Source organism: Callorhinus ursinus, unplaced genomic scaffold (assembly GCF_003265705.2).
Source record: "Callorhinus ursinus isolate GAN/ISIS: 27379988/994484 unplaced genomic scaffold, GSC_fseal_2.0 scaffold1, whole genome shotgun sequence".
NCBI classification, from domain to species: domain Eukaryota; kingdom Metazoa; phylum Chordata; class Mammalia; order Carnivora; family Otariidae; genus Callorhinus; species Callorhinus ursinus.
The window spans coordinates 108838166-108863240 of NW_027397063.1; the positions used below are offsets into that span (position 1 = coordinate 108838166).

Below are 25075 nucleotides of genomic sequence, written 5' to 3' on the forward strand. Positions count from 1 at the left end.
TACAATTTACCATTTATGCAGCTTCAGGAGCTTATTTGAGACAGTAAGAATCATGATTCAAGATCTCAGAATGATTGCTTGTAGGTCTGTCCAACATGAAAGATAATTTCGTGGAATGAATCGTTTAAAGATAGTAAGAGTCCATGATGAAACTACACTCTGGAGTTTGAAAAGAGACAGGGCTGCTTTAAGAGAGAAACAGGAAGTTGTAACTAGAAGCCATCTGAATACTAAGCCAAGGCAGAACGCTCATGAAGTAGCAACTTAAGTGGCAGTGTTTATTCTGAAATCTTCAGGCAGCCAGACTGTCTTAGGCAAATCCTGATAAAATAGCTCTTATCCAGGTTTTTATCTAAGGAATCCCAAGAAGACTGGAGAATGGAGAGACAGCAAAGGTTTATGTCAGAGAAGGATGAGTATCAGTTTCAACATCAGGGAGCGGTGGAGCTGCTTGCCTTTAATTTTTTGCTCATCCTTACCATTTTGACAATCTGGTTATTTAAAAATCATCGATTTCGCTTCTTGCATGAAACCGGAGGAGCAATGGTGTATGGTGAGTGCAGAAATTGTAGGATTGATGTGAAACTTGTTGCTTGGGCGTAATTAGAGACTTGTGCTCAGATGGCAAAGTATTGAAACTGGAGAAAATGTGCTGATTGAAATGTCATTAGCTTGACGAAAGGTGCCGCAGCATTATGAATGCTCATCTCTTTCCAGATGAGCTGCCGAAATTTGCCCTGTCACAAGAGTAAATGTCACAGTCATGTTCTCACATGGCATCCATAATGTGATTCTGTTGACAGTTGCGAGTCCATTGTCATGTGGGGAGTCAAACCGAGCAAACTGTTTTTGTAATGATAGATATTGGGAAGTCATGGCTCCACAGTCACAAAGAGCAGCCCATCTTTCATAGGAGGAACTGATAAGCATTATAAAGTTCTAGAAATAACATCATTTAAAAATGTATGGAGTAAATCCTCTTTTGTCAACTAGTTTCAAGAAGGAAATGTTCAGAAACATATCCCACCCCTCCTACTGGAATGATTGTATCCAATTTTAATTATATAGGCAATATTTTATTTTCTTATAAGAGAGTTTCTTTATGCAATACTTTTCATGTCTTAGGCTGATTTCAGACTTCCTAATTTATAATTCTTGTCATTTTAATGTTATTTGTTATGTACCATTGTTGGGGGGAGAGGAGGCAAGATGTGGAAAAGCATTTAACATGTTAAACTCCCCAAATATTACTCTCTCTGTGCAATTTACCATGTCATGCCTTTCAGAAAGTTGATAAAATGTGACAGAGATTATCCATATTGTACTCTCATCTTTGAAAGTAAAATGCAAGACACTAGTAGTTTTAAAACTTACTCACTTTCACATTACCGTTCTGATCTCAGCCTGGTAATGGACCGGAATTTTGAATACAGTGAAAACAGGTGGGGCATTGCTATAATTTATTGCAAAGAAATGTACTTTTATATTCTGTTTCCCTCATTTTGGAAGTCTTTTTTTTTTTTTTTTTTCTTTTCCTTTTTGGAAGTCCTGAAGCCATTTATATCCCTGAGGTTCAGGGAACAGAATCAATGAACATTTTATATGCTAACCATGGGATGTCCTGATGATAACAATGTACAGTCATGATTTGAGACCATGAGAAATTCTATGCCTTAACCGAATTCCACTGTGAGAAATACTTAAACTAGGAACTAAAAGTTTTAGGCTAAGCAGTACAATTTCTTTCGGGAGACTGATGTGCTGATCTCTTCAGAGCACAGAGTGAAATTCCTTTGTATTGAGGGTCTTAAAGCACAAAACTCTCTTTTGAGGGGAAAACATAATCATGTTGAAGAGAAAGTCGAAGAGAAAGGAAGTGATTCTGTCAGCTGTAAAGCCCTGGGCGGCAGTCATTTGCCCTTTTCCATCAACAGTGAACCACGATCTTTCTTTCTCTCGACTTGGCTAATAAATAATCAATGAGGGTATGGGATGTAATCTGAGAAGCCAGGAACAATGTAATTCTTGGCATTATATTAAAGGGCTATATATGGTTTTGCAAAACAATACAGATTTTAAAATTATAAACCTTCTTCTAATAAGAAAAGATTTCTTCACAGCACTGAGTTTGATTAAACTATGACTCATTTTGCCAATTTCAGTTTATCTATCATGGAGATACTGTTTTGTAAAACTTTTGATTAAATTTTGGCGATTTATTAAAATTCAACCATACTTCGTACTCACAGTACATAAATGCAACTTTTATTTTTGAACCTGAAAAAAATTCCAGATTACCTTTAATTCTCAAAACTTCATGAAATAATTTTAAGTTGCGGTTGAAGTCATATAATATTAGTGTATTGCACAATAGTTCAGATAGCATTTCTTTAAATTGCTATTCTTAAGGTTTATGGTTTATAAGAGTGGGATTAAGTTGTCTGATTTCTGTTCTTTCACGAACATTTTATTTGTAAGCTATTGAAAGCAAATTCTGAAACAATGCAAAGTAAAATGATTATAAAAATTATGAAAACAGGGGCGCTTGGGTGGTTGAGTTTGTTAAGCGGCTGACCCTTGATTTCAGCTCAGGTCATGATCTCAGGATCATGAGATCGCCCTGTGTTGGGCTCCACACTGAGCGCGGAGTCTGCTTCTCTCTCTATCCCTCTCCCTTTGCCTCTCCCCTCACTTGTGCTGTCTCTCTCTCTAAAATAAATAAATAAGCTTCAAAAAAATTATGAAAATGTGCATATAAATGCATAACTATTCCTTTACTAGAATTCTGAGTATCCCTGAGTTATCTTAAACTATATAAATCAATGAAAATACTTTTAGTGTTGTTTAATTTTTTTGTTGGTATAGAATTATAATTGTTGAAATTTAAGGGGATCTTAAAGGTTATCTTCTCCAGCTCCCTCGTTTTACAGAGGAGGAAACTAAATCTCAGAACAGTGAAGTAACTTCCCCAAAATTGAACAGCCATTCATAGCAAGGTCCATGTGCTTTTATACATTTATACACATGTCTAATAAGGTTGGTTCCTGTTTATCATACAGGAACTCTTACCAATAGTCTCTGAAAATAGTCCATACGGATGGCATTAATGACATATCATATTTCTTCTTCAGGGATGATCTAAATGTTATATCTGAAATGTTTATTAGGGACTTTCTGTCAGTGATAAAATAATCTGAGACTACAACAGGGGAACAAGACTGGACATGCTAATAAACACATTTAAATGAGAAGGGGAAAGGAAATGCCAAGTGAATGAAGTGCCCAGTGCTTAAAAATGAATTTGAAATTCCTGAATTGGGAAGGAGTCTTAGAGATGATAATTCCAACATCTTAATTTCACAGGCAAGGAAAGGAAAACTTTTTGAGGTGAATGTCATGTAATCAGCTGCTGAGTTGGAATTCAACCTCCATCTCTACTAAGACATCCTGCCTTTCTGCTGGTATTATGCTGAAATGTATCTAATTTCCTTTAGAAGACACAATAGATGTTAATGCATTTTATCAGTATATCAGGAATCCAACTTAAAAATTCTAAGGATCAGGGGCTTAGGAAATGAGCAGTTAAAGAAAAGTGAGGGGAAATGTTATCAAACAGAACATTTATCTGCTCTCTTACAGTTATTGTTAGAAACAATTTCCAAGTTGTTAACTTTAAGACGTCATACGAAGGGTTGTACAGGCCAAGAAAAATCATGTGTAGTGTTTGGTTTGATTCTCTGTTCATTGGAGATAAGTCTGATACTCCAATTACAAATAATCTATTATTGAAAAATGTCTTCTTTTTCTGACATGAAGGGTCCTAAGATGCTTTTGAAAATCAGTGACATCATTATAACTGTATTTTTACTTCAGGAGGAATAGTAATGGATAATTGTGTCTCATGACATTCTATGGCTCTCATTATTTCAAAATTCAAGGATTGGAATCTATAACTGGTTTAATAGCTAAGAAATGACGATATTCATTTAAATTGGACTAATAGCTTAAATGACATTAATGGTCAAAATATTGATTGACAGCAGGTGGTGCACTTAGTGCTGCTCACTTAGGGCCTTGTATCCCATGTTCATTGTTCATAAAAGAAAAATTGCTCCTTGTTCCCCGGTAGCATTAAGAATTTCGTTACACATCACTGGGGACTCTCATACTTTAGAGGGCATTCATAATGCTATACGTTTGGGGGGTTGGGATCCAAGCTAATGGACAGAACAATTTAAACCTCTTACAATTCTATCTTTGATTTTATGGCCTTACAATCTAAGGGATACTATCTGAATTCATGTGGAAATTTGCTCACTATTTAGTGGAACAGAGGAAAATTCCAAACCACAAAGTTTAGATTTTGAATTCATTAAATTATGTCATATTAAACTCTGTAAACTATGTCTGATCCTCTAACAGCACACTTAGCAAGATAATAGCATCAAATAATTCACTCAGTAGCATGTTTTTTGAAGTTTATAGGTAACATTGATACGTGATGAATCACTAAGGTTTTAAAAAGTTATCTTTCTTGAAAAATCATAGGCCATTAATTTCATCCTAGCACTGCTTGGAGGTTCCTCAGGATAAAATTGTGCTGCTGAACGAGGTGTGGCTCCACCCTCCTGATCCATGTTGCTCTGCTCCAGTCCCGCACTGCCTTCTTGGCTGCCAGGCCTAGAAAAGATGTTTATTACCACTTTGCACTCCTCCCCCTGACTGGAAGGCCCTTCTGAGGCTTTGTACTTACTCAAACGTGGTGTGCTTTACAGAGAAAGCATTGGATGCTCTTTTGGGGATTTGGGTTTTTAATCCTGATGACTTTCTGTTTTTTCAGTAGCTAGATGCATTACTTTGGGCGAGTGACTTAATCTCTGGCCTTACTTGTCTCATCTGTAAAATGATGAAGAAATGAAAGCACCCTTCTAGCTGCAAAAGCCTCTCAAAATTTAGGCCAAGACTAACTTCAGCCATCAGGCATCTCTCAGCCACTGCAACCCAAACCAGTAACTTTCTTTCCAGACCCTCCCAGGCAGGATTTTAGTTAGTGTTATTTCACCACTCTTGGTGCTTCCAGTTCTGCTCTGATTTTGTAATGAGCACTTGGTAAGTCTTATTGAATTCCTGTCAGAAAGGTAAGGAGAGCAAGTTATACCATCAGAACAGAGAGGGCAGGTTGAGGATGCAGGGGTTTATGGATGCATTCATGTGAAAGTCAGAGTGCTTCTGGTTTAATTTGAAGGGATCTGCAGGAAAGGTAATTAAGGTTAAGAGCCCAGTGAACTGAACTTGCTCTCCCTTTAGTGTAAAAGGGTTGATTTTTAAGGAGCCTCAGAGATCAGGGCAAGGTTTTCCGTGCTGTAAAATGTTAACCAAATAAATGTTGAAAAAGTAAAAAAATTCAAGACATATTGCTCTCTGTAGGTTTTCAAAAGTTGATTTTAAGAAAATAACCTCCTATACATTCTGTTGTGGCTTCTGAATCTCTAAGGAACTACAGAGGAAGCCCTGAGTGCAAACTATTGTGGTGCCTCAGAAGATCCTCTCTCAGGGTATTAAAAGCTAAGTAAGAAGTGTACACATCAAGAAAATGAATCTATGATTCAAACTGTTTATGGAGACATTATATATAGTCTAAATTGGATTAAAATTATATGGTTAGGGAAGTGGTGATATAAAGAATTAACATTTGTGAAACATCTATTACGTTAAAATATAATAGTAAAAATAGCTAACACAAGTAGTGTTTACAATGTGAACTATTTTGTCAAAGGGCTTTACGTATGTTCACTCATTTAATCCTCACAACAACCTTTTTTTAGATGGGGAAACTGAGGCACCAAAAATCAAGTAACCTCTTTAAGGTCACAGATCTACAAAGTGCCACAGCTGGGACTCAAACCTTGGTAGGTTTGGCTCCATATGACCACGAGGTATCACAAACCTGGGTGTATTTGTGTGTGCATATATATGTTGGGGAGGAGGTATCATTTTCATGTTACAAAAGAGGAAACCAACCCTCAGAGACATGAAATGACTTGCTGGTAACAGGGCCGAGCTTCAAGCCCAGGACCATAAAACCCATGTCCTTTCACACACCTAGCCATAGGAGAGTTGCTATTATTTAATAAATGTCTACTCTGTGCCAGGTGATAGTATCTTAGGAAGTTTACAGAAGAAAGATAGAGACTGAGATATCCAACTATAAATACTATTGCTAATCCTTACCACATCCATGAAAAATACAATGATCTTCAGTTCGCATATAAGGACAAAGAAGCTCAGAAAATTTGCAACTTTGGCCAAGGCTTCACAGAATAATTGGCAAGAAGAAAATTTTGAAAACTAAGGCTCTCAAATTTTGTCCTCTCACCAAAGTCTGCTGCTGATGTGTAGTCAGGGGTGGGGAAAGGTTGGGGAAAGGAGGCAGGTAGTAAAGTTTTTCTTTTACCTTAAGGCCTCAGAAATACTATCTTATCGTAGCAAAAAGCCCAGCATGGGAAATACAGTGGGAGCAATATTGTGAAAGTACATCCATGCCAAGAAGCTGGGTTAAAATGTCCCAGGGAGAGGGATGAGGCTGCCCTGGAAACACCTGCAGCGGCATCAGGGAAAGCAGTGTTGCAAGTCCACAGTCACTCTGGTTTTAAATGTCTGTGGCTGTCAGAATGGGTGGAGAAGTTACTGCAAATGCCTTATTCTTGTGAATCATGCAAGATAGGCTTTCATCAGGTGTTAGTTTAATTGAATTGAATTTTTGGAAGGGTCTAAAGGTAGAATCTTTAATTATGCCTCTGGGCTCTCCATGCTGTTTGAAACCTGTGTGCATGAGTCTGGTGGCATGGACTTTGACAGAGTTCTGTGACTGTGATGGCACTTGTAATGGTGGGAACTATTTGTTGTCTTATATGACAGTGCTTCTCACGGCATCAGCATCACCTGAGAACTTTTTAGAAATGCAAGTATGTGGGCCTTAACCCAGGCCTACTGAGTAGGAAACTTGGGGCAGAGTGCAGCAATCTGTGTTTAACAAACCTTCCAGAGATTTCTAATGCACTAAAGTTGAGAAATAATTCACTAGGAAAATAAAGTTGAACATGGCAGTTCCTAGTTTTGTCTCCTTTACTTTCTTCTATCTTCTCTTTCTCCATTACCTTCCTGAAATGAAAAGGGGGTTGGGAGAAAATCTTCACTTATTAGAGAGTTCCCTACCCCCCTCTGCTCTTTTACTATTTATATTACTTTGTAATATTTCCCCCTCTGGTTTGAGGAAAAAAATTGATTGTTTTGTGTAAACATGATAAAATAAGAAATCACTTTGTTTTAGTCAGTATGTGGCTAGTTAGATATCTCTATATATTTCTCCTGTAAACTTCCTGAGATGATGGCAAGGAAGGGTGTTAGCTATGTATAAGCTGGTGGCTGAGATAGTTTCTAGAGAAAAGTTATCTATAATCCTATGTTAGGAACCCCAGAGTGCTGTGAAATGTGTGCTGTGTGTATGTCTGTATGTGTTTGTGTGTGTATCGTGTGCATGTGTGTGTGCCTATGTGTGTTGTTTAGTAGTTTAGTTTCTCCATCCTTGGATGGAAAAAAACATTGGACACTCTACCATGGTAGAAGTTGTGATGGTTGGGTCTTTCTGTCTTTTCCCACATAACTCTAACCTGTGAGAAGATAGAACTTTGAATGAGGCATCCTAAGGTGGGACAGGTTCATGGACCCCCTTTCCACCTTGGGACATCATGGGATACTCTTACTGGCAGGTGCCCCGGGCCTATTCTGAAACCCTTATAGGATTTTTTTTCTTCACCAAAGCAAGTTGATAATGAGCCAGCACAAAGCAATAAACTGTGTCCTTTTTAGCAACACCCACACTCTCCTTTCATCCTTTGAATTTAGAAGATTGGTGGGAGGGTAGGGAAGGAATGAAATCCCTAAATAATCAGAGAGCATTGTATATTTTTACTTTTGGTTCTGTCTGTAATTAATCTCAGGGTAAAACTAAAGTGCTAACAGGAAAACGTTAGGAAATGCATTTAGCATTTGAAATTCAAACCCATATCATCTCTCTAAATCATTGTTCTGATAAAGATTTTGATATGATGGGGGAGGTAGATAACTATCAAGTAAAAAGGGAAAAATTATGGCGATAACACTTAAAGTCCAATATTTGTGAATACTAATTTGCAGACAGTTCATTGTTGTCCCCCATTGGCTTCCTTAAAATATTTGTCACACCCTTTCCTTCTTTATTTCCACATTTTTGAATCCCCAGTTTGTATTTTTTGAATCTGGGTGACTGAAATACTGTCTTAGATTCTCTGTTTTAAAGAGTCTCCCACTGTAAAAAGTCCCAATAATGGTAAACGATGCTCTTCCTTGGCTTAATTTTAGTACTGTCATCTTAAATTTCCTGTACTCAGATTCCTTTGCTAGGTTCTTTCTCACGTAAATATAGACAAATTATGTTAACTTCCTCTCCATGTCCTATCTTAATTCTCATTTCTCCCTTCAGATAATTGTCTCCCAGTGCTGTTTCCTTAGCTGAAAAACACAGCAAGTCTTTCTCCCAACAAGAAGTTCCCACCATTCTTTCTCAAGACCTTCTTGCCAACTATCTCTCCCTCTTGAACACCCTTTTTGTTTTCAGCTGTGCTGGGGCCTTTGATCTCAGCTGCCCTAGTCAGCCATCCTAAACTGCTTGATGTGCCTGATTAGCACCATGCTCATTGATTTCTGAATACGTCTTTCTAGAATGTCCTTGCCCTCTACTCTACCTAGAGAATTCCTACACATCCTTAAGAACCTCCTGTGTGAGGCCTTCCCTAACACTGAGGGGGTGGAGTTTTAGTTGGTCTTTCCTTTAGGGTTCCTTAGGACTTTATACATTTACTTGTTTAAAAAAATAGTTTATATCTGTTAGGATGCATTCGGTTGCTAATAACAGAAACCTTGACTGAACCAGACTTAAGCAATAAAGACATTTATTATCCCCCATAAATAGGACTCCAGAGAAGAATAGTCTTCAGGGCTGGTTGATTCAGCAGCCCATTATTGTCATCAAGGACCCAGGTTCTTTCCTTTTCTTTGCTCTGCTATTCCCAATGCTGACTTTAACATCAGGTGAAGACTAAAGTGTGTATGGAATTTCCTGGTATCCTAACCAGGCCCAATAACATCCTGAGGAAGAAGAGAGCTCATCGCTCCTCTCTCTCTGTCTTAGGATATCAAAGCTTTTCTAAGCTCCCTAGCCAGCTTCCCTTCACTTTTTATTGACTGGAATAGTCACATGCCATTCTAGTACCAATTACCAGCAAGGGAAATGGGAACACCCTTGGAGCTGAGGGAGAAGTCAGCTTACCCTCAGTACATAGCTGTGTGAGGAGGGGTAGTGGATAGCTGAACAAATCAGGGCTTTGTTGGGAAAAAGTGAGGGGGTGGGGAGAGATGCTGGGTTGGCAATCAACAGTGTCTGATACACTAATCAAGTTGAAATATAATATATAGCTTAAGGATTTATCTTCTTGTTTTAGTAAGGGGCAATGCTTCATTTATCTAGATTATTCATTTCTTCTTCTGTCTTCACATATTAACTACGTACATTTGCTTTAGACTTCTAAATTCTCTTCAGTATCATGTAGTATTTAAATATATACCCATGGACTAGTCTGATTAGATACATGTGTCTAGATGGTCTTGTTGCATTGTATGACTCCAGGGGAGTACCACTTCTACAGAAAAAGAATCTAAAGGGAGCCTGCTGGGGTGTGCCATGCAGTGTGGCAGTGTGTCTAAGTGTATGAACACAGCCTAGGTCTAAACATAGCCAGAGAGATTTTGACACTTCGTGTTTTCAAAACCATTCTGTGATCTGTTTCATTATATATAAAAGTAAATCCCCATCCATATTCCTCTAAGAAAAGTCCCTTTAGGAAAATGCTTCAGCATCATGTAGAATGACTGTCAATAAGATGCAGGGGGATTGGTTATAAAACTCAGGCTTACCAGAAGAGACTTAGGAAATACTCGTACCTTATTCTTACTGGAAATCAGGATCACAGATTAGGCAAGAGGAAAAGGCCTGGTAGGATTAAAATATTTTAATCTTTTAGGGTTAGGGCCATATTTTATTCATTTTTATAATTCTCCCAAGTCTTAGAGCAATGCCTTGTGTGTCTGTGACATGAAAGCAGAACGAGAGAGGGAGGGAGGGGAGTTTTTAATATTTTCAATGGGGAGAATGAAGTGAAAGCTAGTCCAGAAAGACAAAGCCTGTATTTCTAAATGTTTCTCATTTTGAGTGCCCATGAGGCTTTTTCTTTCTTCCTTCTTCCCTCCTTTCTTCTCCTACAAACATCATTGTGTCAGTTGCCTGTCAGGCATCTGCTATGGACGTTATACCACAAGCTCTGCAAGGACAGGAACATGACAGCATTCAGTGTGATGTTCCTTACATGTGACATTTTAAAATGTTGGTCATTGGGGCACCTGGGTGGCTCAGTTTTTGGGCGTCTGCCTTCGACTCGGGTCGTGATCCCGGGGTCCTGGGATAGAGCCCCACATCGGGCTCCCTGTTCCGTGGGAAGCCTGCTTCTCCCTCTCCCACTCCCCCTGCTTGTGTTCCCTCTCTCGCTGTGTCTCCCTCTGTCAAATAAATAAATAAAATCTTTAATATAAATTAATTAATTAATTAATTAATAAAATGTTGGTCACTGACCAACTACGTGAAGTTAGAGGATCTTTTCTTCTTGACTCCAAGGGAGTTTGTGGACTTAGAGAAAGTTGAGCTATAATTCTGCCTAAAGTGTAGCTTTTCTGAACGAAAAAGAGATGAAGACTAGCACAGAGTCTCTATCTTAAACAGTCTCATTGTCTAATGAGGGAGACAAAGCCAAGGTCTGCAAAGCAATGTTGAACAATGTAAGCCTTTATAAAATTGGGCCATAAAGGGTGTGGTTTAAACTGTGAGTGCTGTAAGAACTCAAAGATGAAGGAATTCATTGAGCACAGGCTGCATCAGAGCAGGGGCCCCCACAGGTGGAACTTGAAATGGAATTTGGAGGACTATGAGTGGTTTAGGAATGAGGTATATTGTCCAAGCTCTATCGTGGGGCTTGTATGCTGTTAGGGAGAGGTCAAGGTTCACTAAACGGCATGTCTATATTACAACCCTCCTAGTTGCCCAAATGCCCAGACATGTAGGGGCAGGGATGCATCTGGACTAGAGTTTTTGCTTGGAGGGGCAGAGCTCAGGGAAGTGTCATGCTTGTGAGAATATAACCTAGAACAAGGCCTTTGCATGGTATTACTTTGCCTGGACAAGCTGCCTCTTTTTCTCCTGGGAAGGTAAGGCCTGGGCTTGTGGCTTAACAATGAGAATGGTGGTTCGTGTCCATAAACTGTGGCAGCCAGTCTCTTCTTTCCTTCTGTGCACTGGTGGTTGGTGCTTTCTTTATCCTATACCTTTGTGGGAGAGTACAAACAACCCTTTTCAATAGCATTTTTTTTCCTACTAGCAGTCCTACTTTATCTGTCACCTGCTTTCAAACAATATTATGCTGGAGTGGCATTAATTCAAAACTCCATATTTGTTTCAACATATGGCTAAAGCGCTGAGTGGACATTTGGCTGTCAGAAGCATTGTCAGATTCTGTGGGTGGGTGTCTGGCCTCAGACATTAAGGATCTTTCCAGCCGCTGCTACTGCAGTGGAGGCGCACAAATGGGCATATGTGTTTGTCAACTGAGGGCACTGTGCAGCTGCTGTTTCCCCACTGGCCTTCACATTGTGTCAAGATGTTGCTTCCTCTCGAGACTTGGGGTGAGGAGAAGCAGAACTAGAGCCTTTTGTCAAGTGTGTTAATTTGGGTCCTCTGGGAAGCGGACACTGGGAAGAGATTAGTCATGTGAAAGATTTCTTGGGGAAACTTTTTTGAGGGAAAATGGGGAGAGAGAGGTTGGATGCTGGGACAGCTGTCAGACCTCAGTGCAGCTGTAGCCCCTGTGGAGGGAGGAGTGAGGGGAAGGCTGGGTAGGAAAAGGTTTAGGTCATGGCACAATTCTAAGAAAGGTTTAGCAAGGCTGAAAGGACATCCTTAAGCCATGGTCACCCTTCAGAGCGGCCCCACCTCCCTGCCTCGGTACCCCTACTGAACTCAGTCATTGGCTGGCCTCAGTGAATATGGTCGTGGACTCCGGGGCACAGTGGCTGAGACCATCGATCAGCTGCAGTCCTCACAGGGGGAGATCCGTCTGAGGGATGCTTCGTCATGACCATCACATCTGGTCCGCACTGGCGGCAAGCAGCTTACTCCATTTACTCCAGCGCACCTCTTGCTGAAAGCTGGCACCAGAGCTGATACAAAGGTCCAGGCAGGGCCATTTAGGTTTTGAGGACTTGTATGAATTTAACCACAGGGGCCCAGGGATAAGGCCCTCATTATGACAAATAATTGAGTTCCCTGCTTGGGAAAAAACAGTAGACACTTCATATTTACTTGTTGCCCTGAAAGCATATTGCAAAAATAAGCATCTCACCTTCTGAGAACTTTGAACAGTATTAATACAGGTTCTCTCTATTCAGGCCCCATGCAGATAGTGTCTTGGGATTCCTTTATTTATATCCCACTTGAATAGAAAACACAGGTCATAGAATCACTCTATGATTCTAATCACAGTACCTGCCAAATAACTTAGAAAATGAATCTTTCCTAGACAAAGAGTGTTGGCAAAGTCGTGTTCTTCACAGGCACCCTAAACCACTTGCATTGTAGATAATGTGTTTTCCCTGCTCTTTCCTGACTAGTTTTATTGTAATCATTTGATATGGCACATGAAAGTTTGCTCACTGTTCTATGGTGGATCAAGCGCTCATGGTAGTTATGTATCCATCACTTATTTTCTCTTGCTAACAAAGGTTAGGATACAGTATTTCTCACTATGATGGAGGAGTGGGCCAAATACTGAAGCTGGAATGAGGTAAAAATATTCTTGAAAGAAAATCTGTTTTTATTCTCACGCATCATTCTCTTTAGTTCTCTACATTGTTGCCAAAGTGATAGCACTTACATAAACATTTTATTGTTTTATTCTCCTACCTGAAATATTTCAATAGTTCTGCATTACCACTGAGTTAAAAATAGAAACTTTTTAGCATGACCAAGGAACTTACCTTATGACTTGGTCTCTGCCTCTGGCCTATAGTCTAGAGTTCTCAACCCCTCTCTTTTTCTCTTTCTCTCTTTTTATCTCTATCATCTTTCTCTCCCTCATTTATTCTCTTCTCACACCACTACAGACTCTCTAAATCCACCAGGTTTCTTAAGTCCTTCTGTATTTATACATAATCTCCAGTAGGTTATCCTGGTGATGGTTAACACATTAACACTACAATTTCAGTGACAACACAACAGAAGTTAACTTTTCACTCACATAATAGTCCAATGTAGGTATTCCTGGTTGGCAGAGGCTTTCCGCCCACATGCTATCTCAGGGACCCGGGCTCCTTCAGTCTAGTGACTCTGTTTACTTACAGGGCCTTTGTTTCCTCCCCATCTGTCAGATAGATGGGGAAGGAGAAGGGGAAAACTCACCTACTTATTCAAAGCTGTGTTCCAGAAGGGGCACATATCACTTTTGCTTATATTCCATTGGGGAGAACTTAACCAGACACAAATCAGGAAACAATCTCTGACTGAGCATCCACTTTCCTGACAACTATGCTACACATTGGTGAACACAAATCCTGGTGATCTTTTAGCTGTCTCTGCTGTTATGTACCGCCACCCACATGTGCAACCTGGATCCCAACTTATTCCCTGATTCAGCTTATCTGGACAAATCTTATATGACCTTTTAAGATTCCTCTAAAGCTTTGCATCATTCAAAGGGCTTTGGGGTGTTTTCTGTCTATACTCATATAACACAGAGGGCTTACCAGCTGTCATAGCACATGTCACATTGTATTATAATTGTTTGCTTAAGGGTTTGTATTTTACAAACTTGAGCTCTTATAGGACTGGGGTTGCATTTTTAAGTCTAGAAATGTCTTGTACAAAATAAGCTCCCAACAAATTATTAAGTAAATGAAAGGCTATTAGGTGACTAGATTCACAAGAGTGGTAAAACCTTCCAACATTTGATGTTTTAAAGAGTGGGTTGTGGATTTATCTTAAAACATATACTTCAGCCCTCTAAAGTTTCTTTGCTATTTATTAATAAATCCATAATATTAGCAGAGTTTACAGTTAGCAGATTACCATCAGCATCCTAACGTATAAGTGTGTAAACTTAAAAGTCAAGGATTGTTACTTGGGTTCAACTCTTCACTGAAAGGAATGTTGTACCTTTAGGATGCATTTGCTACAGGTAAGCAGAAACTTGATTCAAAGTTGTTTGAAAAATTAAAGAATGTATTGTATCACATAACGAGAAGTCTAGAAGTAGGTATCTCCTGAATCGGTTGATCCAGTGGTTCAGTGAAGTCATCAGGACCTACGTTCTGTCTGTATCTTGGTCCTAAGATTCTCAGTATATTGACCATTACCTTGGACTGGGTCCCCTCAAGGTCACAAGATATCTGCCAGCAAAAAAAATGGGGAAACAAATTGCCTTTGTCATATCCCAAAGGAGAAAACAAAGAACATCTCTCTCCCAACCATGGACTATAAGTGCTTCCTTTTAGTTTGATGGCACTGTTTTAGGTATGTGCTGACTTGTGGACCAAAAACTTTCTGGGAAATTTAATCCACTGACTGATTATATTACTCGGTATCTGTTAAAGAGCAAAGGTTTTCTTGAAGCATTTGGTTGGATAGAAGAAGTAGGTAGCTTTTCTCTCCAAAATTTGTGGCTCCATTAGGAAGGAAAAACAGGGGAATATATGCTGGATATTCAAGCAATAGTGTCCACACCACAAGTATCTTAATGCAATCTACTGAACTGGTATCTATAGAAGAGTGAACAATATTCTAAGCCAGGTAATGATATAACCTTTTCTCCTGCCACTTCTACAAGTTCAAAATCATATATTTAAAAGCATCCAATAGTGAACATTTTAGATTCAGTTCCTCCAATGCAATTGTTTATTCTTTATTCTAGGCCTCATAATGGGATTAATCTTACGATATGCTACAGCACCAACAGATATTGAAAGTGGAACTGTGTATGATTGTGGAAAACTGGCCTTCAGTCCATCAACTCTGCTGATTAATATCACTGATCAAGTTTATGAATATAAATACAAGAGAGAAATAAGCCAGCATAACATCAATCCTCACCAAGGCAATGCTATACTTGAAAAGGTAAGGATTCCATCTGATCATATATTTTTGTTTAAATAATTGAGCCATCATATGCAATGTATTAACACACATGTATATGTCTTTTTTAAACACCACACTATTGGAACAATTTAGTTGACTAAGGGGGTATACTTAATATAATTGTTTTGCAAATGACAGATAGATTCGATAAAAAGATAGTAATTCTTCTGACTCTGCCTTTCATGATACTTGTTTCAAGTTTTTTTTTTCTTTTTTAAGAGAGGGAGAGAGAGAGTGAGGGAGGGAGAGCAGAGGGAGAAGGAGAGAGGGAGAGAGAATCTTAAGCAGACTCTGTGCCCAGGATGGAGCCTGATTTGGGTCTCAATCTCAGGATCCTGAGATTATGACTGAGCCGAAATCAAGAGTCAGATGCTTAAACCAACTGAGCCATCCAAATGCCCCTACTTGTTTCAAGTTTTTACACATGTGTTCTAAGTGTCATTGTGTATATTGCCAGCTGGCTACTCAGATCAAATATCCCTTAAGTCAAAAGGAATATAGAGGGGAGTGAAAAAATTTGCACCTGTAAACCTTGATTTAGGATGACTGGCTTTTGGCTGCCAACACTGGCCACTTGGCTGTTTATAAATATACTGACACACAGTCAATCTCAAGAGATCTTCACTCCACCAGTTTAGTTAGGAAATCTTAGGTAGGAAAAAGAAAAATTGTGAAGTGACCCATCTTTTATTTTTTTAAAGATTTTATTTATTCATTTGAGAGAGAGAGAGAGCACAAGCAGGGGGAGAGGCAGAGGGAGAGGGAGAAGCAGACCCCCTGCTGAGCTGGGAGCCCGACATGGGAATCAATCCCAGGACCTCGAGATCATGACCTGAGCCGAAGGCAGATGCTTAACCATCTGAGCCACCCAGGCATCCCAATGACACATCTTTTTAAAATGGTTTTATTTTTGCAAATTTGTGAACTGTTTCAGTTATTGGAAGGAAGTTTCCTTCTGCTCTCAGGACTCTGGGTCAGAAAATAGATACGATTACCCTTTTTTTTTTTTTTTTTTAGATTTATTTTAGAGAGAGAGAAGGGGGCGGGGCAAAGGGAGAGGGAGAAAGTCTTTTTTTTTTAAGATTTTTATTTATTTTTCAGAGAGACAGAAAGAGAGAGAGAGAGAGCCCAAATGGGAGCAGCAGGCAGAGGGAGAAGCAGGCCCTGCTGAGCAAGGAGCCCAAAGCAGGACTCAATCCCAGGACTCTGGGATCATGACCTGAACCGAAAGCAGATGCCTAACTGACTGTGCCACCCAGGCATCCTGAGGGAGAGAGAGTCTTAACCAGACTCCATGCTGAGCACAAGCCTGCTGGGTAGGGGGGTGGGGGAGCTGGATCCCACCACTCTGAGATCAGGACTTGAGCCAAAACCAAGAGTCCAGCACTTAACTGACTGGGCCACCCAGGTGCCCCAAATTACCTCTTGTAGTGTATTATGCATTCTGGATCAGTCCTTGGAATAAGGAATAAGTGAATTTGTGTTTAACCATACAAGTACATGCTAAGAACCAGGATCTTATATGACTCATTCCATAACATTTTGAGTCAGACCTGAGAGCTTCCTTGATACTAGGGAAGTTTGTTTTAGCACTTTCACTCATATAGACTTAGTTTTCTTTTAATTTATAGACATTTGTTTCGATTTTGAGAGTTTTGGGGTAGGAGGGGAGATACTTGGTCTATCATTTTTCCTCATTCAAGACAGATAATTTTTAATTGTTTTTTTTCACATTATCGTCCACTAGCACATTTCTAGATTAACTTCCTCCTGGCACTTGATGAGGGCTCAGGAAAGTCAAACTAATTATAATATTAGCTTAAGTCAGACTTAGGAAAGTGAATTGAAACATGCAAAAAGCAAATCAAATAATGTATTTCTGAAATAAATAGGAGAACTTCTAGATCTTCTGCTGTTTTGGATGATTTCTTCCACATGATTCTTTCTGTTCACATGGGTAATAGAAAATTATCTATCTTGAAATAAGTAATTTTTAAATGACTTTGTTGGCAGCATAAGATTTTAATTAAAACATACTTTTCAATTTTACCTCTGGTTAACACCTGGACATAAATTATTTATTTTAAAAAACGTATTTTTTTTACCTCCTCACTCTCTTACCTATTTTTATCTGCATTTCTAAACAACACTATTTCACCAAACGGGTTGACCCCCAAAGATGCTGATAATTATCTCTGTTACTATAGCAATTTTTTTCTAGCAGGATTGTCAGTAACTGATCAAAAATTTTGTTACTATGTTATTGACACATTGATTCCTTTACCAGCAGCCAAACTCCAGTGTTTGCTTTTGAAAAACTAAGGCAAGAGTTAGAGAAAATGTCCAAGTTGCTGGGGCCTTCTTGGTTTTTTCATTTGGTAGATTATTAATTCTATACATAAAAAGTTCAATTGACCTTGAATGGCTCAAGTATTTTCTAGATTAATGTCTAAATCATGTGACTCATTTGTCGTACTTAGCATTTGCCTCTCCAGGCATCCAAGGTTGGCAATAGACAACTCAGTACCCAGAATAAATCCTTCCCTCATTGCTGGTGGAGAAAGAGGCATCCACTGGTACACTTAACCATATTAGATAACTTTAACTGGAAAGGATCTTGTTATAAATGGCCAGAGTATATTTTAATGCACATTTGTTTTTTATATGTCGTTTGGGGGTGGGGCACCTAGTCTGCGAAAATAACAAAAACCCCATAGTCTTTCTTTCTTACTAGGAATTCTCCAGTGCACTCAACTATTCATATCAATCAATTATTCAACCAGTCTAGGTCACAGACAAAAGGATTCCAAAAAAGGGTTTATTCATTGGATGGCCTATAAGGAGGTAACACGGTGAAATGGGAAAAAAACTCCAACTTTCTTATTTGTAAAGTGGAGAGACTAGAGTTATTTTGTAGGGTTGTTTTAATATTTAAATGAGATGACATATCTAATGAGTCTGGTTCCCATGAGATCCTTTACATTGCACTGCTCTTACTGTCTCTGCTATTATTACCGCTGCCACTTCTACCACCACCGGTACCATCACCACTGCACCACCTCTAACACCAATGCTATCATTGCCGCTATGAGATAATGTTTAAATGCTTCACAAATGCCAGGGATTAAGGAAATGTGTGGGTTTTTTTCATTCATTTAACATCTGTTGGGGAGAAAAGATCAATATATAATATATACCTGTATATAATTCAGTTCTAAATTATATCACATAGATTGTGAGGACTATAAAATACCATATGTCAGGCTTGTTTCAGTCATGCACAATACATATAGAAGTGTAGAAAAGAAAAAAAATATTTTCACTTAAAGATTTATGAAAATAATATTTTCCTATACATTATGAGCAACTGATGATCTCAAAACAACCTTCTGGGAAAATAAAACTAGATTGTATTGCTTTGTATTTATCTAGTTAATGTTTCCAACACCATCAATTGTTCTGCGGACCCAAGATATGTTTAACTAGTTTTAGCTGAGTGGGGCCTATATTCTGTTACATAATGGCTTTACATTAATTTGTTATGTAACATCTAGGAACACCAAACTATATACTAAGAATTTCTGAATTTCCTATCAGTGGGAAGTTTAAAACTTGCTTTTGAAGAGCAGGTGATATAAGAACTTTCTCCATCACTCATTCATTCGTTCTTTCAACACAAAGGAATTGAGTGAGTCCCATAAGTTTCAGTTCTAAAGTAATTGTCTCAAGGAGTTTAATAATGGATCAGGGGAAAACACAACAAATAAATAAATGAGTAAATACACCACAAAGCTGGTACTAAGGGAGGGAGCCAAGTACCACAGGCACTCAGGAAGGACAATATTATTTCTTATTAGGGTGATAGGAGAGATTTCAAAGAAAGATAGTTGAATGACTCCGGTAGTAATGACATATATAATGTGTAGAGGCAGGAGAGTCTTTACAAGCAAAGGAAGTGGAAAAAAGGGGTAGAGAATATTCCAAGAAAGGAAAACAATTCCAATTTGTTGAAGTATGGAAGACCAATGAAATATAGGGCTAGAAATAAGGGCAAAGTTTGATTACAGAAGGCCTTGAATACACACTCTATTTGCCAGTGTTGACAAAAGCAAAGAGATAGATCAATATATAATATATACCTGTATATAATTCAGTTCTAAATTATATCACATAGATTGTGAGGACTATAAAATACCATATGCCAAGCTTGTTTCAGTCATGCTCAATACATATAGAAGTATAGAAAAGAAAAAAAAATATGTGTAGAGGGTAGAGAGGGAAAGCAAGCAGACAAATGAGGCCTAAGCTTGGATGGTAACCAAGGGGCACATGGAAGAGAAGCAAGGAAGGAAGATGCTGTAGAATTTGGACCTAGTGGGTATGAGAAGGGAGAATGACTTACTCTGCTACCAGGCGATGTGGGTTCATAGAGGTGGTAGGGCAGAAATGGGGAAGTTAGAAGTTAGGGGAAGGAGCTGGTTAGGGGAAAATCACAGTTAGTTTAAAAATTGATGAATGAATAAATCGATTTATTATCATCACTAATTTATTATTGATTTACACATTATGTTTTTATAATATTGAGTTGGAGGAGTCAGCAGCCATTTGGCCGGACAGGTCTTGCAGATTTAGTCCACTTCCAAAGAGTTGTCAGCACAGTTAAATTTATACTTCCTATCATTCATAAATCAGTTGACTGTAATGTGAAAAGTCAAAGGAAACTACCCAGTGAAAATTTTGCCAAGTCTTCACTTCCTGTGTGACAAGTGACACTATCATTTGGTCAGGGAAGTTATTTTGGAGTAAGTTACCCTGCTGAGTAATCAGTCCTGTCTGTTGTTTCAATAAAGAGAATTGCTAGGCAGCAAATAGGTCACATTGAGGCTATTATTAATTGTGTTGGTTAATACTTTATATTTTAGAGATATTTTAAGGAAGTCTTTATAGCAACAGCTAATAGTGTGACTTTTATAAATAATCTTATATTTGCAGCATTAAAACCTCAAGTGTCTTAATTTATTCTCACTGTCCAAATTTTTCTAATGGTAATTTAGACTTTTTGTGGTTCAGAGTCTTAATTCTTATATATTTACTTGTGAACTATTTTTGTTATTTCCAGTCTTTCCCTTTGCTTGATTATTCTGGTTTCAGAGGCCGGAGGGCAAAGCTCTTCTGGTAACAAGAATAGCTTGACCAGAGTCACTGGACCATGAGATAAATATGCCCAGTTAATGCTAGGACCCTTTTGAGAAGAGCAAGAAAAGACAGGAAAGAAACCTCCTCCAGAATTGTTCTCAGCACACTGGGAGAAGCAAGCATCACAATAGATCAGCACTTGGGGTTTGGAGAAACATTTGTAGAATAGTATCAATTATTCCTCCATTCTACAGAGAACAGGGTTTCATGACCTATGTTTCTCTATTGTGACAAGCCTTGGATCATACAACGTGGACCTGGGGGAATCTCAAAGTTGGCCGTGAATGGGATAAGCTGTTTGAATAGACTTAGCTACTTTCATCTTAAACCTTACTATTGTTACTAAAGAAACTTATCTTTTTTTTTTCATCTTAGGTGTTTTTTTCCACCCTTATCCAATTTTCTTTTCAAAAAGTTGGCCTGAGAAATAATTTCAAAAATGTCTCAAGACTTTAAGTATTCCATTTGGGTTGTTTTTTCCTCTTTTTTTCCCTGTGAAAGTATTTTTATTTATTTAATTTTTATTTTTTCTAGTTGTATTGAAATAAAATCAACATGTAAGATTGTATTAGTTTAGGGTATACAACATAATGATTTGATTTATGTATGTATTGGGAAATGATTACCACAATAAGTTTAGTTACCATCCATTATCTCACATGGTTATATATTTTTCTTATGATAAAAACTTTTCACATCTACCCTTAGCAACTTTCACATATACAATACGATATTATTAACTATAGTCACCATCCCTACATTACATCCCCAGGACTTCTTTATCTTATAACTGCCAGCTTGTATCTTGTGACCGCCTTCACCCATTTCCCCCACCCTTCACCTCTCACCTCTGGCAACCACCAATCTGTTCTCTGTTTCTGAGTTCATTTTTTTAGATTTGGCATAAGTAAGATCTTATGGTATTTGTCTTTTTTACCTTATTTCACTTAGCATAGTGTCCTCAAGGTCAATCCATATTGTCACAAATGGCAGGACTTCCTTCTTTTTTATGGCTGAATAATATCTGTGTGTGTGTGTGTGTGTGTGTGTGCACCACATTTCTTTATCCATGCATTCATTGATGGACACTTAGTTTTCATATCTTGGCTATTGTAAATAATGTAAATAACTGTAAGTAATAATACTGTATGCTGTAATGAACTTGAAAGGGCAAATATCTTGTGGAGATGTTAATTTCAATTCCTTGAATATATACCTAGAAGTGGGATTATTGGATCATATGGTAATTCTAATTTTTTGAGGAACCTCCATACTGTTGTCCATAGTGGCTGAACCAGTTTACATTCCCACCACCAGTGCATGAGGATTCCTTTTTCTTCACATCCTTGCCAACACTTATATCTTGTTTTTTTGATAATAGTTATTCTAACAGATGGGAAGTGATATCTCATTGTAGCTTTGATTTACATTTCCCTGATGATTCGTTCCATTCGGTTGTAATTTAGTCATCGAATTTATTTTCTTCATTCATTTAGTCATTCAACAAATATTTATTTATTGGACATTCATCATATGCCATGTGCTTGTTTTAGGTGCTGCAAGGACAGTAGCAAACAAAACAAAGTCCTTGTTCTCATGCAGCTTAGACTCTAGGGTAGAGATAGATAAGCGACAGTTTCACACAATCATTTATAATGTAATGTCAGGTAGAGATGTGCTGTGAAGAAAAGTTAGCAAAATGAGAGGATGAGGAATGAAGTGTATTTAGGTATGTTCTGCAGGAAAGGCCTCACTGAGGAGGTGAAATTGGAGCTGAGATCTGAATGAAGTTGGGAGCGAGCCATGCAGATGTGGAAGAAGGAATTTTCAAAGCAGGGGCAAGAAAAAAATAATAACATTAGATGTCTTTGCTTTGCTAAGTCATTTTTTCCCTTGCCAGATCTTTGCTATATTTTTCATCAATATTCAAGATCATTTTGTGTATACCAAAAATCCTGGAAAAATTCTATTTGTTGTGGCAGATAAGGTTGGAGGAGATGAGGAGACATTGACTTGGAATGGGGAGTGAAAATGCACAAAATGCAGAATTAACAGGAAGCCTGGCAGGCTCTACTTGACGTTCTAGCCTATTTTTCAGGCTTACCTTTAGAAGGCACAGCCCAGCAACAAGGAGTTATTTTACTAAGTAAAGAAGTCAAACTCTCACTCTTTGCAGATGATGTGATACTTTATGTGGAAAACCCAAAAGACTGGTGTAAGGTGGTATCTCATTGAGGTTTTGCTAGAACTCATACAGGAATTCAGTAAAGTGGCAGGATATAAAATCAATGCACAGAAATCAGTGGCATTTCTATACACCAACAACAAGACAGAAGAGAGACAAATCAAGGAGTCGATCCCATTTACAATTGCAGCCAAAACCATAAGATACCTAGGAATAAATCTAACCAAAGAGGCAAAGAATCTGTACTCAGAAAACTATAGAATACTCATGAAAGAAATTGAGGAAGACACAAAGAAATGGAAAAACATCCCATGCTCATGGACTGGAAGAACAAATATTGTGAAAATATCAATACTACCTAGAGCAATCTACACATTTAATGTAATTCCTATCAAAATACCATCAACTTTTTTCAAAGAAATGGAACAAACAATCCTAAAATTTGTATGGAACCAGAAAATACCCCAAATAGCCAGAGGTATGTTGAAAAAGAAAAGAAAAGCTGATGGCATCACAATTCCAGACTTCAAACTCTATTACAAAGCTGTCATCATCAAGACAGTATGGTACTGGCGCAAAAACAGATGCATAGATCAATGGAACAGAATAGAGAGCCCCAAAATGAACCCTCAACTCTATGGTCAACTCATCTTTGACAAAGCAGGAAAGAATATCCAATGGAAAAAAAACAGTCTCTTCAACGAATGGTGTTGGGAACATTGGACAACCACATGCAGACGAATGAAACTGGACCATTTCCTTACACCACACACAAAAATAGACTCAAAATGGTTGAAAGACCTAAATGTGAGACAGGAATCCATCAAAATCCTTGAGGAGAACACAGGCAGCAACCTCTTTGACCTCAGCTGCAGCAACTTCTTCCTAGACACATCGCCAAAGGCAAGGGAAGCAAGGGCAAAAATGAACTATTGGGACTTCATCAAGATAAAAAGCTTTTGCACAACAAAGGAAACAGTCAACAAAACCAAAAGACAACCAACAGAATGGGAGAAGATATTGGCAAATGACATATCAGATAAAGGGCTAGTATCCAAAATCAAAAAAGAATGTATCAAACTCAACACCCAAAGAACAAATAATCCAATCAAGAAAGTTGAAAATAGTTGAAAATAGAGCTAGTGTACAACCCAGCAATTGCACTACTGGGTATTTACCCCCAAGATACAAATGTAGGGATCCGAAGGGGTATGTGTACCCCAATGTTTATAGCAGCAATGTCCACAATAGCCAAACTATGGAAAGAGCCTAGATGTCCATCAATGGATGAATGGATAAAGAAGATATGAGATATATATATATATATACACACACAATGGAATACTATGCAGCCATCAAAAAATGAAATCTTGCCATTTGCAACAACATGGATGGAACTAGAGGGTATTATGCTAAGCGAAATAAGTCAGCTGTAGAAAGACAAGTATCAGATGATCTCACTGATATGAGGAATTCTTAATCTCAGGAAACAAAGGGTTGCTGGAGTGATGGGAGTAGAAGGGATGGGGTGGCTGGGTGATGGACATTGGGGAAGGTATGTGCTATGGTGAGTGTTGTGAATTGTGTTAAGACTGATGAATCACAGACCTGTACCTCTGAAACAAATAATACATTATATGTTAAAAAAAAAAGAAAGAAAGAAAATAGTAGGAAGGGAAAAATGAAGGGGGGGAAACTGGAGGGGGAGACGAATCATGAGAGACTATGGACTCTAAGAAACAAACTGAGGGTTTTTTGGGGGGATGGGTTAGCCCAGTGATGGGTATTAAGGAGGGCACGTATTGATGGAGCACTGGGTGTTATAAGCAAACAATGAATCATGGAACACTACATCAAAAACTAATGGTGTAATACATGGTGACTAACATAACATAATAAAATAAAATTAAAAATAAATAAAAGGCAGAAAAGTGATACATACAAATATCAATATGGAATTAAGAATCAGTGATGCGAGAAAGTCCATATTTACTGAAGAGCAACATTTTCCTTATATTGTACAATGAAATATAATCATGGAATGTAAATTGTGGGATGTAATCCAAAAGCAACTTTATATTTGTCTCCTAATGTCTTTTTTTTAAAGGATACTCACTGGGGTAAGTTTTTCCCCTTACCAGTGAATTAAAACTCTAGCAGGCTTTATGATATTTCTGAACAGTCTTAGGCAGTAGAAAATTGCTTAGTTGCAGAACAGTCTCAATTTAGCAAATAAAAGGCTCAGTCTAAAACAAACAAATAAAAAAAGAATTACCATAGACAGAATTCCCTTTCCAGATATATTTGGGAGAGTTTGGGTTAAGCCCTTGCCACACAGAATGTAGCTTAACTTTTGGATACAGGGC

The 25075-nt window shown here is 38.2% G+C and overlaps 1 protein-coding gene across 2 annotated transcripts in view; it reads left to right on the plus strand.

The window, feature by feature from the left end:
- Window positions 1-230: 230 nt before the first annotated feature.
- Window positions 231-25075, plus strand: part of SLC9A9 (solute carrier family 9 member A9) — a 567499-nt gene continuing 542654 nt past the window's right edge. For both annotated transcript variants that reach the window (XM_073898938.1, XM_073898942.1), the window contains exons 1-2: window positions 231-553; window positions 15105-15307. In XM_073898938.1, the coding sequence (XP_073755039.1) occupies window positions 379-553; window positions 15105-15307 (378 nt within the window). In that variant the 5' untranslated portion in view covers window positions 231-378. The remainder of the gene's footprint in view (window positions 554-15104; window positions 15308-25075) is intronic.